Here is a 17,670-nt window from a genome sequence, read left to right on the forward strand (position 1 = left end):
ATATAGAATCAATAACTTAAAACTTCCAACATAAAATGCCAAAGGTTGCTTTTTCAGGAGGCAACTGGCTTTTCTGTTCTTTCTTTTGAAGACTTTTCACTTTTCATCCAAGAAGCTTCTGCAGTTCTGACCGTTCCCCACTATCCTGTCGGAGCTAAAGAAGCTTCTTGGATGAGAAGCAAAACATTCAAAAGAAAAAACAAGACAGTCCAGTTGCCTCCTGAAAAAGCAGCTTCAGACAACAATGACCCGGATGACTGAGAATCTCTACAGACTTCCACATCAAAATACCAGTATAGGATAAGACACCAGATAGAGTAAACTTAACCAATTTACATAAGTATGCATACTTCTACTGATATTAATTGCTGAAATGTTGCTAAGAAAGGATTGCTGCTAATAAAAGTGGTGACATCATACTACTGAACCTTCTCCAAATCTAATATAACTGTCCAATCAGGGTTGTGCTCTGTATTCAAAAACGATCACATTAGTTATATAGGAAGCCACTGCAAATACAGGTGTGTTCTGTGCAAAATATTTACCTTAAACATGTGCTGGGTTGAATATAGAAGAGACTGTATATTCTGATCTTGGTTAGGAACATCATGTTTTCTGGGCAGCTGTTACTCCATGCTGCCTGTTAGATGAGAACAGGTCAGAGTTGCTAGAAGGCACCCTTATGATTATAAGCAAGTTATCAATGTCATTAAGTTATTTCCTGCCGTGTGCATATTGATGATTTTGAAGTGATAAAGTGGAAGAATCTTTGGACTTCCGAGAAGGTAATGCGAAGAAGGAAGTTGTGCACTCATTCATGAGCATTTTCCTTAGTTGCTGGTATTCCAGTGAGAACTCCCAGCAAACTAGAGGGAGTGGAGGCAGCATTGTGATGAGATGGTGGCCACACAGCATTTTCCAATCAGCCAAATCTCTCCAGATAAAGGCGAGACTATGGGATTCCCCTGTTACACTCTGGTTGGCTGCTTCTCTTCCTCAATTTCAGGAGCCAGATGCAACGATTAGGGAGTTCCACCAAGTTTACTTTCAGTGCAAGCCCCAATCTGGAAAATAATAAATGTTCAGGGATTGATGGTTTCTAGTCCTGTGGGATTTTGGTGATCTCTTGTTTCAGGAGTTGAGTAATACATTTAGGCTAGTTAATGTGATAAATAGTCCAAATTGGAAGCTTTTAGTATGCACTTGCAATAACCAAATTGTCTCTCTCCAAATAATACTATCAAGAAGAGAACCCTAAAACAAATTTTTAATTGTCACCATAGCCACATGAGCCTTTAATTAAAGATTTCTCAAACATATTGCTTGAGTCTGTCTCAAGTGGACTGAAAAACCAACAAATGATCTTGTTACCCAATTTTACATAGGTACAGGCAGCAGGGAGCCCTAGTTTCATAAACTACAGTGGCACAGTGAATGTTGAGTTTTACTATTTAATTACTTTTGTGCACATTTCTTTTTGTATTGTCTGACACTCCCTTCCCTTTTGACTGTAAGCCGCCCTGAGTCCCCTCAGGGAAAAGGGCGGCCTATAAATGTCTAATAAAACAAAAAAAAAACAAAAACACAGAGTCTTAGTCAACCAGGCATCATTGTATGGAACGTATTTGATGTGTACATGTGGGCTTTTGCTGTATTGGAAGGGGAGGGCACAAAAGGAGGAGGGTACAGTTAACAAATGATTGTGAAAAATATGTTACATATACCGTGACAAAGTCTTTGTGTAAAGTGCTGTTGTCTCTCTGGAATGTCTGTCAGAAGAACTGGGAAGAGCTTTGTACACTGTAGCTTAGTATACCATAACCAGAACATCTTTGAGCTGCTTCTGCATGCATGTATCCACCAATCAAGACCCTTCCCGGCCCAAAATTGACATTCAGCATAAGGGGCAGCAAATTCCCAATGGTGTAATTAAAACCATACATTTGCAATCGTTTTATGGAAGATATTGACGTCTCACCTCTGGCATCATTTATGAAAACCATACTATAGTATTTATAGTATGATGGAAGTTTAAAAATGGCCAGTTATATATATTCTGTGACACCAACTTTTAAAATCCAATTTTATCAAAAATGATCCACTGTACAGCACGTTTTCATTTGAACTGAGTAAGTGGAGCTGCAAAATAATAGCTGCTTAATACTGTTCTTTACACACAGGGTTTTATAGATCCTCCTTCCTATGGTGATCAGTTGAGTGACGGACAATTAGAACCCAGTGAGGATTATCTGCAACTCCTTTCCTGAATTCAAATCTGATAGGTAAGTTGATATTAATTTCTGTGTTGCTCCCTACAAAATGATTCCCCCGCCTAGGTTAATGCCATTGGTATGATCAGGCAGGAGCAAGCAGTCAGTGCCAAGACTGAGGCATTAGAAGTTGGTCGTAGCAGGACCCAAGCATCTATTTCATGGGTTTCCGAGATGGATCTGGAGTCCTAGTGGACAACACACTTGAATATGCTGGGCAAAAAGCCAAGGACAAGTCCTATGCTGCATTAGCAGAGGGATTGAATCAAGATCATGTGAATGTTAGTATTACAAGGCCTCGGTAAGACCACACTCGGAATTTTGCACCCACAATATAAAAAAGAGGTTGAGACTGAAAGAGTACAGAGAAGAGGGTTGGACTAGAAGGCCTCCAAGGTCCCTTCCAACTCTGCTATTCCTTATTTTGGCAGAAGCCATTCAATGTGAGAGTCACCAGAGAAAAGGAAAGCGGGAGGGGGAAGGGCAAAGAGGTGTCCAATATCAGTAAAGAAGGAAGAGAGGTCCCAATAAAGTTCTGTGAATAATCCAGTGATTGGTGATAGCAGAGAACAAAGGGAAGCGCTGGCAGATACACAAAACAGAGGAGGGGGGGGGCTGTAGTTTGCGTCAATTTTCTAATTTTGTTAGGAGGACAACCTGTAAAGTGTTAAATGTTTTACTTTAACGTAACTAACTAATTGTTTACTGTGGTAAATAGTTTCAATGGAGCAATAGTGACTATTAGAATTTATAGATTTCAATTATAAATAAATTGAGGAAAGAAGGGAAAATACAGGATGCTTCCTGGTCAATGTGTTTATGATGCAACTTAGAAGAAGGGTTGTGTAGGTGCCTTTCCCTGGGATGTAAATTACCTTCTCTAAGTGCTCTAATTACTGTGCCTTGAAGATATTTTTATATACTGATTGAAATTACAAGTAAAAGCTTGCTTTTGGCTTCCCTCCTTTTTCAGAATTATGTGGAATATAGGGGATGGTTTCAAAAACAATTTGCTTTGTCCAGATGTTTTGCATCTTGATAACGTGCAGCTTTCTGCAGTTATTCAAATGCAGGTTTTCAGATGAGGGTTTATGCAGAAATAACTGAGGAAGTAATTATATTTGGTCCATGAAACCAGTCAATGAACAATCAGGAGTAATATTGATTCATAAAGTTCCCTGTCTGTGCAGTTATGTTCAGGCTTTAGGACGTAAAGGAAGTGAGTTTGAACTCTTGCTACACGAGGGAAAATATTGGATAGCCCAACTGAGACCTCGTGGGTCCTGGTGACTGTTGCCAAAACCACAGAGGCCATGAAGCTGGGAGCAGAGGCCGTCCCAATTCAAGGAGCGCAGGGGTTACTGTCCACTTCGTCTGCTTTTGAATTTGCTGGCTCCTTCGGAAGCCTCATGGTTGCCGGTCGCTTCGACCACGAGAGATCGATCTACCAGCCCAGGCGCTGGCCTTGCTCCTGCCCCGCACTCTTCTTGGGCTTTAGGAAGCAGGTGCTGCAGTAGGTCCGAAGGGAGTGATCGTAGGAGCAAGGCATCTCACCCGGGTCCCACTTGCTGGCCTGGGGAATCTGTTAGGATTACGCTCCCTCGCAGAATAGCAACCTAGAGAAGCAGACCCCAGGGGTTTCTTTCTTTTCCGTACACATTGATCCATCGCTTGTCCGTCTAAAGTTTGAGGAGGTGGCAACTTACGTGCCTGCGCTCGCTCTCCTGCTGCTGCACAGACAGTGTTGCAGGTAACCTACCTCAGAGAGTTTCCCTGTCTCCCGGCTGGGGAATGGGACCGCTTCTCTGGCTGCCCCTTCCAGTGAGGTGGGAGAACGTGGGATAGGGACGGCCTAAACAATACTGGTCCAGAAGGGCCCAGAGAGGAAAAAGACAAGTTGGCCGGTAGTTCTCTATGAAGACTATAGAAACCTTGCTGGAGCTTTGATTGATTGTCCTGGAATACAGTTAAATGGACACAGCCATCACTTCAGAAATAGTTCTGAACAAAATATGAAGGGGCCCTATTGACTGCGGTGTAGTTTTCTGTAGCAAATGTTTACATTATTAAATTTTCTACCTACGTTAGCTTGATGTATCATTATTTCTCTGTGCAAAGATTAAATACCTAGACTTTTAGTCAAAATGAATGAAGTTTTTAGGACACTTGGGCTGAACAGAAACACTTTTAAGGTAGAAGTTTCCAACTTCATATAATTCAGCCGTATGCCGTATAAATCCACGACTTCATTGCAGAGAGTGCCCTTAATAACGTGCACACCGTGGACTTCCTGGGGCGTGGCCTGTTGCCGAGGAGGGCTCCACCGCGCTCCTCAGAGATCTGGTCTGTATATCTAAATAAGATCATAGATAGCACCCCCTTTTTGGCTAAAAAAGGGGCAGGGAGTAGCTCTGTAGGCTAGGGTCTATTCGTAAGCCACAGCCTTTTCTTTTTTTTGGCTGTGGACAGAGATTAGATCCAGCCGGAGCAGAGCTTTTATCTCCAGCCAGTTCTTCTCAGCTGCCTTTTTTTTTTGGCAGCCCCAGACAGGCTAGCCCCCCCAGGACAAAACAAAGTTTTTTTCAAGCTAGAATTGATACGGGCGGGTCCCACCCCTGTGAGATTTATGCTTTTATTACTATCTTAAATACCAGCACCATTTGTCTTAGAGACTTCTTTGTCTAAATGGACTTCAAAATGGCGATTTCTCTCCGTGGATGATTGATAGTGGATGTACTTAGCCGGTTTTACCTTTCTGCAGACCGCTCCTTAACAAAATAAACTCTTCTTCTTTGGAAATAGAGGGGAGCAAAGCGCTGCTTACTTGTTTATTTATTATGGCACCCAGGTCAAAGAAGCGTCTTGCTACAAATGTGTCTAAAGAATTTAAAGAATTTTTACTGGAACCACAGCCTTTGTCTCCTATGCCCTCTACTGGAGAATTTCTAACACCAGGAATATTTCTTTAAAATGTTTAATGCCTTTAAACAAGAAATTAAGGAATTTGTATTGGAACTATATGATGATTTAAAGTCTAAAGTTAATCAAATGAAGGCGAATACGTTTGCAGCCGTGTCTGCCCTGTCAGATTACTCTGCTGAAATAGAGAACAAATTGGAAAGTTTGGAGAAGGCTAATTTTAATTTGACTACCAATATTCAAATTTTACAACAAAAAATTAGAGACAATGAAGAACAGCTCATGATGATAAATTTTAATAGGAAGGCATTTGCAATAAGAGTCAGAGGATTCCGTGAAAAGGAGCAAGAGAATTTGAAACAGACCTTTGCTGAAGCCTTCAGCTATGCGGTGGGAAGCCCGGGACTTAACTTTGATTGGCAGATTCGGAAAATCTATCGCCAGAACTCATTGATAGCAGAACAGCGACAGCTCCCGAGGGACATAATTATACATTTTCTACAAAGAATCTAGAAATGCGATTGTGCAAAGTTTCATAATAACAGTCTCCGAGTTGATGACCAAGACTTGATTGTCTTCAAAGATATTCCTTTCCAGATGCTGAAAGCAAGAAGGGACTACACCTTTTTAACTAAGGAGCTTAGGAGTCAACAGATTCGATACAGATGGGAGGCCCCTGCCGGCATCACGGTTACATTTGAGAATCAAAGATTTCGTCTTAACTCTGTTCGGAGGCTCAAGATTTCTATTGCAGGATTCTGAAGGCGGGACTTCCTGACTCGCTTGGAAGAGAGGAGAGACAAGCGGAAGGAGAAGGCAAACGGCAGGCCATGTGGTTGCAAGATGGAGGGGGTAGCCCTTCCTCCCTCGGAGAAGCAGAAAAACGGAGATCGAGAATTTAGACATTTTAAAATACTCGCCAAAGTTGAGGACTGAATGGGGGTTTGAGACCTCTCTCCGGTAGAAAAAGCGGACTAATTCTTATTAGAAGGGAAAGCTGGGTGAAACTACTTTGAGCTAGATTTTAAATTAACGTTAGCATAAATTTGATAGTGGTAAACATCAGACAAGCAAGGGATGAGGGTAAAATATATGTGGAATGATTTACGTTGTTTAAGGCTTATTAGAACAGAAAGCCGGTTGGGATTATCTTAAGATAAGTGTAAAAAGAATGCGGAATGATTTATGTTGTTTAAACTTTGTTAGAAGGGACTATTTTAAAACAGAAGGTTAACTGACTCTTGCTGAAAGTATTATTTGAATATGTGGAATGATCCATGCTATTTAACTTTATTAGAAGGGAAAGTTGGTTGAAATTGCTTTGAGTTAGATTTTAAACAAATGCTAGTATAAATTGATAGTGGTAAATATCAGACAAGTAAGGGATGAGGGTAAAATGCATGTGGAATGAACTACGTTATTTAAATCCTATTAGAAGAGAAAGTCGGTTGGAATTATCTTAAGATAGAAATTGATTTCTGTGTAAAGTAATATTTGATCTACGCTGCTTAATTTTACTAAGAAGGGGAAGCTTGGCTAGATTATTTTGAATTACTGTTTGAAAAGGAGGTTAAGAAAGATCATTTACGCTGTTTAAATTTTACTAGAAGGGAAAGTTTGATTACTCTTCTGTAAAGTCATATTTGAATATGTGGCATGAACCACGTTGCTTAAACTTTATCGGAAGGGATCATGAGGTTTAGGAAGAGGAACGGGAGAGTCTACAGAAGGTTGGGGTAAATAGCAAAGAAGTAAGAGACGAGATAAAATATAGATAGAATGATTTATACTATTTAAGCATAGATAAAGATGGGGGGCTGAGATCAACACAAAGAGTGGTTTCTTTTTTTTTCTTTTTTTCTTTCTCTTTTCTTTTCTCCTTTTTTTTCTGTTTTTCTTTCTTTTGACATATTATTTTTATTTTTTTAATCCATATGCATACAAGATATTTAGACAGAAGGTAGTGCCAGGTGTGGGCCCTGGGAAGTCGGGAGGATTGGGGATGGGGATTGTGGGGGGGGGGGTGGGGGGGTGTTAACATAGTCTTAATAAGAACAAGAATGTATTTATATACGGTGGTTTTTTTTTTTCTTTTATTTATTTATTTTTTTCCCTTGGTTCATTTTACTTTTATCAGATCAAACAACACTCGAATAAAGGCATACACCAAGGAGGGAGGTAGAGGGAAAGAAGAGGGAGGAGTAAGGAAGGAGTAAGGGGAATGTAAGGAGTGTGTCTGGGGAGTAAGGGGAGAAGGAAGGTTTGAGGGGAAAGGGAAGTAGGAGGGGAGTGTTAGAGGGAGAAAGGAAAGTTGGAGGGGGTAGATGGGGTGTATGGAGGATGGAAGGGTTAGGTGGGGTTGCGAATGATGAGTTGTGTTTCCTTTTTATTTGTTTGTTTTATTCCCTTTTCTTTTTTCTTTTCTTATAGTAAATACCCTGTATATAAGTGATTGCAAATGGAATGTGAAAAATGAATAAATATATTTTAAAAAAAAATAAAATAACGTGCACACCGTGAAGCGCTTCCAGTGGAGGTTATTAAAACACTAGTTGGTATCCTCCAGTGAATGTAATAATGTGTGATTATGAAGTCATCAAGCATGGACCAGTAAGACTCGAGAGAGCCTCCCCCATCTGAAGTCCTTGGGGTGCCATTGATTGGCGATCATGTGTTTGTGCCCGATAGGCTGTGAAATGTGGGTGTTGTTGTACGGCTGTGTTGCACCTGCGCTCCGCAGAGGTGATGGATCGGTTTGGTCATGTGGAATGTCCCCATCTGGTCTTCAGGAATAGGGTCCCCAGCAAAAAACAAACAAGCGATAGCAAAAGACTAAGGAAGATGTTCCTTTTAAAAATAAAGCGGTATTTTAAGCCCTGCTTTCCCCCCTTTTCCATATGTTTTACAAAGCTAAAGATGTGCATGTTTCAACTATAGAAGGATGACAAATCCTTTATGAAAATCTTTGTCAAATAGACTTTTTGCAATGTCTGAAAAATATTGGTCCAGCTCTGCTTTGCAGAACACATTTATTCTTTCAGATATCTGATTAATCTATTGTCACAATCTCACTTATTAAAAAAAGGTTTATTGTAAACGAGTTTTGAAATCCAAATGATAAATTGTTATGTGGACATTTTAGTTTTTTTACTTTTAATTTTTTAATTGGGTGTTCTCATTTGATTATTTCTTAAACTCAGTTTTTTCCATCATTGATCTATTCACTCCACCTTATGACTAATTACATATCGGGCCACTTCATCAGCACTATTCATCATTGTAGAATGTAATAATGACATTTCAACAAAGGAAAAAATAAATATGCAATAAGACTCATTAACATTTGCACAAGCTGTTTGAATAATCACATTGCTGACAAGGCTGTAATTAACCGAAATTGATGCTGTGTTTAGGGTTTGATGGTGTGTTTTCGTAGCGATTTATTGTTTTTCCTCTGGAGGCCAGAATTGTAACCATTCTACTCTTTCGGCATCTTCCTTGCCTGGGGCACCAGGTCCTGCCAAGAACTAGAGGCTTGGAAGGTTTATTGTGACTGCCCAAATTGGCCTATAAAAATACTTGCTTTAAATAAGTTCAGCTCTAAATGAAGCACTGTTGTATTTCTGAGTTATGCAACACCTCTATTAAAGACATGAATATGAGACTCGAAGAATATTCATTTTTATCAACATTCTTCTGTGAATCACATTACAATAATATAGCAGTTTTATTTCAGGCACTCCATCATGCCGTACAGAAGGCGTATGTGTATGATAAATCCGCATTGGCGCTTTTGAGTTTATTTTGAGTGAGTATTTTTATGAAAAGTGTGATTAGTTCACAACATAAGGTCATAATAAGAGCTGAGAGAGGGTAGTGGCCCCTCAAGCACAACACGCTGGGTGGAAACTCACAGTGGAACCTGGGCATGCAAGCGAGGGCCCCTTTTCCCTGTGGCTCCTGGGGGCCTTGGATCCAGGGCTTTCTGGCTCTGGGAAATGGACATCAGAATGAGTTGCACTGGCATCCGCATCTGTGGGTCCCTGGAACTTCTTAAAACCATCCCGATTCCTCTGTCTTGTGCCAGAAGCCCGTCCATTAGCCAGTCCTGAACCTCTCTGCACTTTGAGTTATGTGGTAGACTTTGGAGAAAGCGAGACTCACTTCGGTCTCTTCTATTTTCTGCAACATAGCCCAGTTCATGACCTGCTTCCATCTCTCCCATTCCCTGCTTTCTCTCCAAAATGTTTGTCTATAGTTGTCTAAGATTCAGTTCCAGATGCTGGTTATGACCTTGAAAGCCATTTAAGGCAGAAGGCTGGGTCATTGTGGGGCTATTTGTCTCCAGCTACTTCCACTTTCCACAAGATCCCACATGCAAGATCCCAGGGATCCCATGGTCCACATCCCTTTGGTTAAAACCACATTACCCGGTGGGACCCAGAAGTGCCTCTGCACCTCTTCTGTGGAACAGTGAATATCCTCATACCTTGGTGGCCCCAAGGACCTGTGAGTGGTGTATTTTTCATTTTTGTTTTGATGGATGTTAGTGAGCGTGCCCAAGTCACATGGTAAGTGGGCAGCTATACAAATGGAATGAAGAATACATTGGAGCATTGAGTAAATGCCAAGTACAGAGAGGGAGGGAGGGGAGGGAGGTTTCAGTAAATTGCTTATGGCAAATTTGCTTGGTTTGTCTGCATACAAGGAGGGGAAGTGAAATTTGGACCTCTGAACTGTCATACAAAGTGAAGCACTAGTTCTCCATTTTGTACAATCATCAATTTTAAAGTAACCAGCAGGCAATTCAAAGGTCAGCAAAAGGGGGCTATTGAAGTAACAATGTGCTTACCACCATAATTATTTTTATTAAGCTGTGAAAAATAATTATACCTTAGTTGTGAGTCAAGGTTCTGTGTGTTCTTAGTGACTGCTTCTAAACTCTGGCACTCCAGGAAGAAAGCGCCTGGGAGGAGAATGTAATTAAAATGATAATAGGCCGCGAGAAGAGCGGTTTTGGCTCATCTCGCCCAAGGGAAGAAGGGTACCTGTAGCAGAGGCCTGAAAGTATAAACAGCACAACACATTTCTTGAAATATTCTCCCAGGAAGCAATTGCTTTAATCAATCCTTTTTATTTGTGGTAAAGGGAACCGTGTCCCTTCCGACTCTGTTGTTCTCTTATTTGGAATGGAGTTTCTCTAATAAACCGTTGCCTTCTGATCATCTCCTCCTCCTCCTCCACTGTAGTCGCTGGAGCTTCATTTGCACAGCCTCTTGTCTAGGGGGTTCTTTGAATGTATATATTGCCTGAATTCAAGCAGTTCAGAACTAATAGACTCAGATCTGTACTCAGATTTATTCAGAACCTGGTTTTGGTTTCTGTTTTAATCAACTGACCTTGGTTGCGTAGGAGTTCCATCTGGAGCTGAGAATACCCTTCCTTCCACTTTATCTACACAAAAAAACAACAGCAGCCAAGTGCAGGGCTAGAGATGCCGTTGCAGTGATTCGATGAAGGCTCACCTGGGATGCCTTTTCTGCCTGGAGTTCAGGGAACCCCGCTGTCCCGCCTGGCTCTCGGGTGGGTGGTGGTGGGGTGAGCAAGCCATCCACCACTGTGGGTTGATGGCAAAGGAGTATGTGTAATGCTCTCAAGTAATAGGGTAGTGGAGTTATTTGTTGCCTTATTTTAGATACAATCGGATTTGCATGATTTTGTGCATTTTATATAGAAGAAGCTGCAGCACTCCAAAGATCAGTTTATCAGGGGCTGGTTTTTCAGGAAAGATAAAATACACCGATCTCTGCTGTTAAAAATCAATTTGATTAAACTTTAATGAAATAAATAATACACTAATTAAACTGTTTAGGGCATGTGCAATCCCTTGTTTAAATCACTGCTTCTGTTTAGCAAAAGATTTTTGAAGTTTTTCCAGTTGTTCATTTACAGCAAGATTAATTCAGGGACCCTCTGCATAGCATTTGGCAGAAGGCTGTTGGAAGAATATCGTGACGGCCTCACCACCAAATAAGTTTCTTGGCTTTGCCAGAGTTGTTTCCCAGAGATTAGACCAGGATGACTATCAGTCTAATTGTAATTATGCAGACTTTTTAAACTACCTATTGATTTTAGTGATCTAAACGGATTCTCTTTATCTTTAATATCAGTGTTATCTTTCATTATTCGGGCCTTGAGACTTATTTGTAATTAATACACCGTTAATTACATGTTCACTTGTGCTATGGACTTTTCTTTAATTGATAGCCAATCTAGAACCTCAGTTAACTTTGAAAAAGGCAGAACTGGGCCCTGGTGGGCTTTGGGTGGCAAACTCTTTCCAAAATACCACTGTTTGTGGACTGCAAGGAATGTAGCTTCTTGAAAGAGGCTGCACCTTGTTAAAAGATTCTGAATCATAGTTTCCCACTAATGGAAAAAGCATCTCCAGGCTCCCTGCGGTAAGAAAATTGCTGGCATAGGTTGGTAAGCCATCAACCGTCCCAAACGGTCAGTTTTGCAGGCCCTGGGCATGAAATGATATCTGCACCCCCAACCAGCTATTCTTACTTAAAGTACACAGGGTGATATATTTTTATCACCATTTTTAAAAAAATTAAATTTAAGTATGAAAAATAAAAATTGAGTAAAATATTTCCTTTATAGTTTCTAGCCTGCCTCCTATTTTACTCAAAGTCCAACAAAGAAGGCAACAGCCCCCACCCACCCCCGGTGGGGCTTCCGCATGGGCTTGCAGCCAGTGAAGAGGAAAGGCTGATGGGAGGGAGATCCTTGAAAGCCGGGGCTCTCCGGGGTGCTGTTAAAGGTATCCATGGTCTCCCCCAGGGTTTTCATCAGGCAGATTTAAAGTTTTCCAATATTAGTATTTTGTTATTGTACTAACCTGTTATTGTAAACCCTGCCTGAAATATGACATAACTTAAGGGTCGTTTATCAGTTGGTGCTGGGCTTTTGATGCTCAGACCAGTGAAGGTGGAAAGCAGGGTTGATATCATGAGAAAAATGGGCCTGCTGGACATTATTATTTCCCTTGGTTGGTGTCTGGCAGTTTTTGGAGCACTTAATTGCTTGACTGGGTAGCTGTTTCTGGTTTTGTTTTTGAATATGGATATGAATTTGTTCTTACGAGGAAAGTCAAGATAGAAATTGGGTTATTGGGTTAGTTGCATCCAAAACCCATGAAATGGGGGGTGGGGGGTTCCTCAATTTGCAGTTTCACTGTGTGACTGCCTGGCCAACAAAATGTGTTTGAACCTCATCAGGAGACATTTTGATATTGGAGGGGTGGTTATGAGACGGAGACACAACACAGTACCTTGGAGGGAGAAATGACACACGTTTAGTTATTATTTTAGAAGGTGATAGCATGATCATGTGTATGATAGATAACTTCCATTACCATTTTTGTGTGTACAGACTGGCACACATAAAAACTGACATTCTGATGCCTGCTCTCAAAAGAAAATTTGCTGTACACACACACACACACACACACACACACACACACACACACACACGGTAGGTTGATGTGTAAAAATCACAGTCCATGTTGAATATGTAGTGGGAGGAGAGTTTTGAGAGTTAAGGAGGTTGATCCTATATGGTGCAAAGCTATCAGGAGGGCTGAGTTAGTCCTTTTCTCCTTAACAGCAACAGACAAATGGAATTTGTTTCACACAGGAAAATAATCTTGATCCTGAGAAGGATCAGCATGTTGTGCTTTGTATGCTATCAAGGTCCATGAAAGAGATGGAAGCATTCTTAAGTCTTTCGTCTTCCTCCAAATTATTTACTGCTTTTGTTAAAACATTGTGCTGGTTTTTAATTTATATTCCCTTTTAAAATGTAGAATGCTGTCATTAGGAAGTTCTCAGTATTTCTATAACGGGCGTTCATTTTTAAGTTTGTTTGCTTTCTAGGAAAAGCCTCTGAGAAGAGTCAGTTGCCAATGTTTGGTCGAGATGCCGGGCTCTCAGGCTGCCAGGTAGATCTGCCATTTAAAGAGTTAGTTTTTTTTTTCTTTCTCTTTCTCTTTGAAATTCTTAATACAAATTACACACACACACACACACACACACACACATACACACTCCTAGACTTTACAATACAGTAGCAATAGATGAACACATTATATTTCAAGGCTCTTGAAGTTGTGGCAGAAGAAAGTTTCCTGTGTTATTTATTAGATTTCTGCTTTATCATTCCTCCGAGAGGTTCCAGGCGGTGGACGTGGCACTCCTACTTTTTCTCACAAATATAATTTTGTGGAGCAGATTGGACTGAAGGAAAATGACCGGAATCAGAGTCTCCCATTTTAACTTTTGAAGCCCCCACCCTTTTTTTCCCCCCCAAAGATTTGGTTGTAAGTATAGAAAATGAGATTTCAGTTGCTGGGGGACTTTTGTTGGTCTACACATAACATCTCACTGAACTAAAGTTCCTGGGGAGAGTTGAGACAATTATAAGTGATCAAGAGGAAGGGAGATCTTGATAATACAAGCTTCTTTACTGATATCAATATTACTCTTAGGAGGAATGTATTCTGTCTCCATCGGATGACCTCCGGATAGATTAATCTCAATATTGCAATTGTGTTATTATTTGAGAGACAGTAAAAGCAATATGATGAGTTAATTACATTTGTATTAATTTTAATTTGGCAACGAGTAGTAATTCATATAAACGACATGGTTTTTTTCCCCCAGGAATCAGCAGGAATAGAAAAGAAACCTTATGTCTTTGAATAAAGTCCTTTTTAGCAATAGCAATTAGACTTGTAAACTGCTCCATGGGTTTTCAGAGTCAGCCTCTTGCCCCCGACAATCCGGATCCTTGTTTTACTGACCTCCGAAGGCTGGAAGATTGAGTCAACCTTGAACCGGTCAGGATCGAACTGCTGGCAGTCAGCAGAATCAGCCTGCAATGATTCTGTATTCTAACCTTTGCGCCATCAGACCCTTCCTTATTGTTGGAAAGTTATCTAAAACTGGCCTAATACAGAGCACATTCAACCATAATATAAAGGTGAAACTTGAAAAATTAGAATATTGTGCAAAAGTCCATTTATGTCAGTAATGCAACTTAAAAGGTGAAACTAATATATGAGATAGACTCGTTACATGCAAGCAAGGTAGTTCAAGCCGTGATGTGTCATAATTGTGATGATTATGGTTTACAGCTCATGAAAACCCCAAATCCACAATCTCAGAAAATTAGAATATTGTGAAAAGGTGCAATATTCTGGGCAAAGTGCCCCGCTCTAATCAGCTAATTAAGCCGTAGCACCTGCAAAGGGTTCCTGAGCCTGTAAATGGTCTCTCAGTCTGGTTTAGTAGGAATCACAACCATGGGAAAGACTGCTGACCTGACAGTTGTGCAGATACCATCAGAGTCACCCACCATAAGGAGGGAAAGCCTCCAAAGGTGATTGGAAAAGAAGTTGGATGTTCCCAAAGTGCTGCATCGAAGCACATTAATAGAAAGTTATGTGGAAGGGAAAAGTGGAAGAAAAAGGTGCACAAGCAGCAGGGATTACGGCTGCCTGGAGAGGATTGTCAGGAAAAGGCCATTCAAAGTGTTGTCACAAGGAGTGGACTGAGGCTGGAGTCAGTGCGTCAAGAGCCACCACACACAACGGATCCTGGACATGGGCTTCAAATGTCGTATTCCTCTTGTCCTTTTCCTTTTTTATTATTCACATTTTTTTCTTTCTTGTGTTTTGTCCTACACTCCCTTCCCATTAATTGTAAGCCGCCCTGAGTCCCCTCAGGGAAAAGGGCGGCCTATAAATTTAAATAAAATAAATAAAATAAATAAATTGTCAAGTCGCTCCTGAACAACAAACAACATCAGAAGCGTCTTACCTGGGCTAAAGAAAAGCAGACCTGGTCTGTTGTTCAGTGGTCCAAAGTCCTCTTTTTGAAGAGAGCAACTTTTGCCTCTCATTTGGAAACCAAGGACCCAGAGTATGGAGGAAGAATGGAGAGGCACACACTGCAAAATGCTTGAAGTCCAGTGTGAAGTTTCCACAGTCTGTTGATTTGAGGAGCCATGTCATCTGCTGGTGTTGGTCCACTGTGCTTCATTAAGTCCAGGGTCAACGCAGCCGTGTACCAGGAGATTTTGGAGCACTTCATGCTTCCTTCCGCAGAGGAGCTTTAGGGGCTTGCTGACTTTATTTCCAGCAGGACTTGGCATGTGCCCACACTGCCAAAAGCACCAAAACCTGGTTCAATGACCGTGGGATTACTGTGCTTTTAAGTTGCATTACTGAAATAAATGAACTTTTGCACGATATTCTAATTTTTCGAGTTTCACCTGTCCTTATTCTGTGAATGTAGCCATTCACAAGTTACAAAACATAGCTTACCTGTTAGTGCCTTGTTTTCCAAAAAGTCTTCTGGATTTTGATAAGGATCGTTTCTTTGTCTTAATATGGGCAAACTGCCAACCTGCACAGCTATGTTTCCATTGATGGTGATAATCACCTCCCACCATTATATATAGAGTCAGGTAACTTGTTTTGTTTACAGACAAGTCTGCTTCGGTCTGACGTTGGTGTTGGAAGGCCAGAGCCCCTGGCTTGCTCAGGAAAAACTGGAACACCCCATTATCCGTTTTCCTCTGCAAATCCACGAAGAAGGCCCCTCCGTGATTCATCTTCCCTTGGTGAGTCAGGCATGCTGTGCCCCTTTTTCCCCCAGGGAACACATTGGATTATAGGCTTCGTTTCATGGATAAAGATACATTTCACAAGGAAGAGACTGCAGAAGGGAGCTGCTCTTTAGTAGCCTGGAGGATAGAACTTGCTGATAATTGCTTCAGGTTTCTCCCCTTTGCCTCCACCCTCCCCACTTCACACAGAATTTTTTTGTGTGTGTGTGTGTGTAAAGAGATTTTCCAGTTTGGATAATAGTGTAATTGCTTACTTGCTCATGAGATTTAACTGTTCAATTTAATTATCTAATAATTCAATTATATAGAAAGGAGTTTGTTCTAATTTATACTAAGAAAGCACAAGTGGAATGTCCTTCATATTACACATTCAGGACTATTCTGATAATAGCTATTGAAGGGCCTCACCCAGTGGCTTCAAGTAGAGGTTGAACTATATATATTCCTGAGTTCCCTTTGCACTGTGTTGTCTCACTTTATTTCAATACTGCTACTTTTCCTGTTAATTAAAGCATTTTTTTTCTGTGCAGATTCTCTGCAGACAAAAAAAGTAAGGAAGGTCCCTCCTGGTTTGCCGTCTTCTGTAAGTCCCAGAGGTTTTAAACCTTTTAATAGAAGCATACGCTTATTTATGGATCTAACTTTCTCAGTCGTAAAGATTCAAGTTTGTCACCCAGCAAGGAAGGAAGGAAGGAAATTGAAATATGAAATATAAACTCCTATTCAGTTTTATCTGCTAGTTCCTGTAATCCAAGAGGAAAGGAGTGTTCCAGGAACTATCTCTTGATACACATCTTTTGATGTTTAATTAGTTATTACGTTGCTGAGGAGGAGGAGGGCAGAGATTAATAGCAGAGAAGGGTAAAATTTACATTGCTAATGATTCAAGTGGTGTTGAAGACCTTAAGATTCGATTGGTAGGACATGTACAGCTCAGCTAGCTTCAATAGGACTGAGGTTATTAATATGCATAAATCAATTATTGTGAAGCCCTGGTGGATTTTCAAACCTTCATTAAGCCTTTTCTAACTGGAGCTGAGCATCAGAAAGGCTTTCAAGCAGCTGGTTCGTTGATCCTCTTGCACATTTTTCTTTTAGCCTTTGAGAACAAAATACTGATGAAAAATGGAGGGGCTTGGTAGAAAAATCATTATCAACTATGATAATCTTACACTTTGGGAGTTTGAAATATTAACCATTTTCATTCAGCAACGTAAGAAAATGGTTACATGTATCTGCATTTAAAATCCATATCAGATAAAAGGAGAGCCCTTCATTCCCCTCCCTTTCCGAGCACACAAGAACTCACTTCTTTGTTGTGCAAATGGGGGTGTTGGGCTTCTATTCAGCAGCACGTGGGGTAGGTGCCCTTGGGTGAGTTATAGCTCAAGAGTTGTGCAGAGCGAATTGAATGCGCTGCTGCTCCGGGCAGGAGCAGAGCCAGTGCGGCCCCCCCAGAGTGCCTGCTCGGAGTGGAAGCGGGAGCTGCAGCTTGCTTCCGTGCTGCTTCTGTTTCCCTCATCACCTCCTCCTCCTCCTCCCTTTCCTTCTCCCAGGTGCAAGACGCTGCAATTCACCTGGAAGCCAAGCTTAATACTGGACGCCCTTAGAAAAGCAGCTCCAGCATAAGCACCTGGCATGACAAGCTTCCGGATAAACTCGGGAGCAGAGAGCCAACCATTATTCCTAAATATAGGAACCTTCCCCTCCTCTTCTGTTCCCAAGAGAAGTTTAAAGCTACTCCAAGTTACTTTTTATGATATTTTTAACTACTACAGTTGACTGA

The 17,670-nt window shown here is 41.0% G+C and overlaps 1 protein-coding gene across 4 annotated transcripts in view; it reads left to right on the forward strand.

Annotated features, from left to right (window-relative positions):
• The window catches only part of TCF12 (transcription factor 12), a 41,926-nt gene that overhangs the window by 669 nt on the left and 23,587 nt on the right, over nt 1-17,670 (forward strand). The window contains exons 2-5 of one of the 4 annotated variants that reach the window (XM_032232801.1): nt 2,181-2,282; nt 13,130-13,194; nt 15,743-15,878; nt 16,415-16,467. In XM_032232801.1, coding sequence (XP_032088692.1) covers nt 13,159-13,194; nt 15,743-15,878; nt 16,415-16,467 — 225 coding nt within the window. In that variant the 5' untranslated portion in view covers nt 2,181-2,282; nt 13,130-13,158. Of the gene's footprint in view, nt 1-2,180; nt 2,283-13,129; nt 13,195-15,742; nt 15,879-16,414; nt 16,468-17,670 lie in introns of those variants that run through there. The other 3 variants (XM_032232798.1, XM_032232799.1, XM_032232802.1) reach the window with 3 other exon arrangements.

This window comes from Thamnophis elegans, chromosome 16, assembly GCF_009769535.1.
Source record: "Thamnophis elegans isolate rThaEle1 chromosome 16, rThaEle1.pri, whole genome shotgun sequence".
NCBI lineage: Eukaryota > Metazoa > Chordata > Lepidosauria > Squamata > Colubridae > Thamnophis > Thamnophis elegans.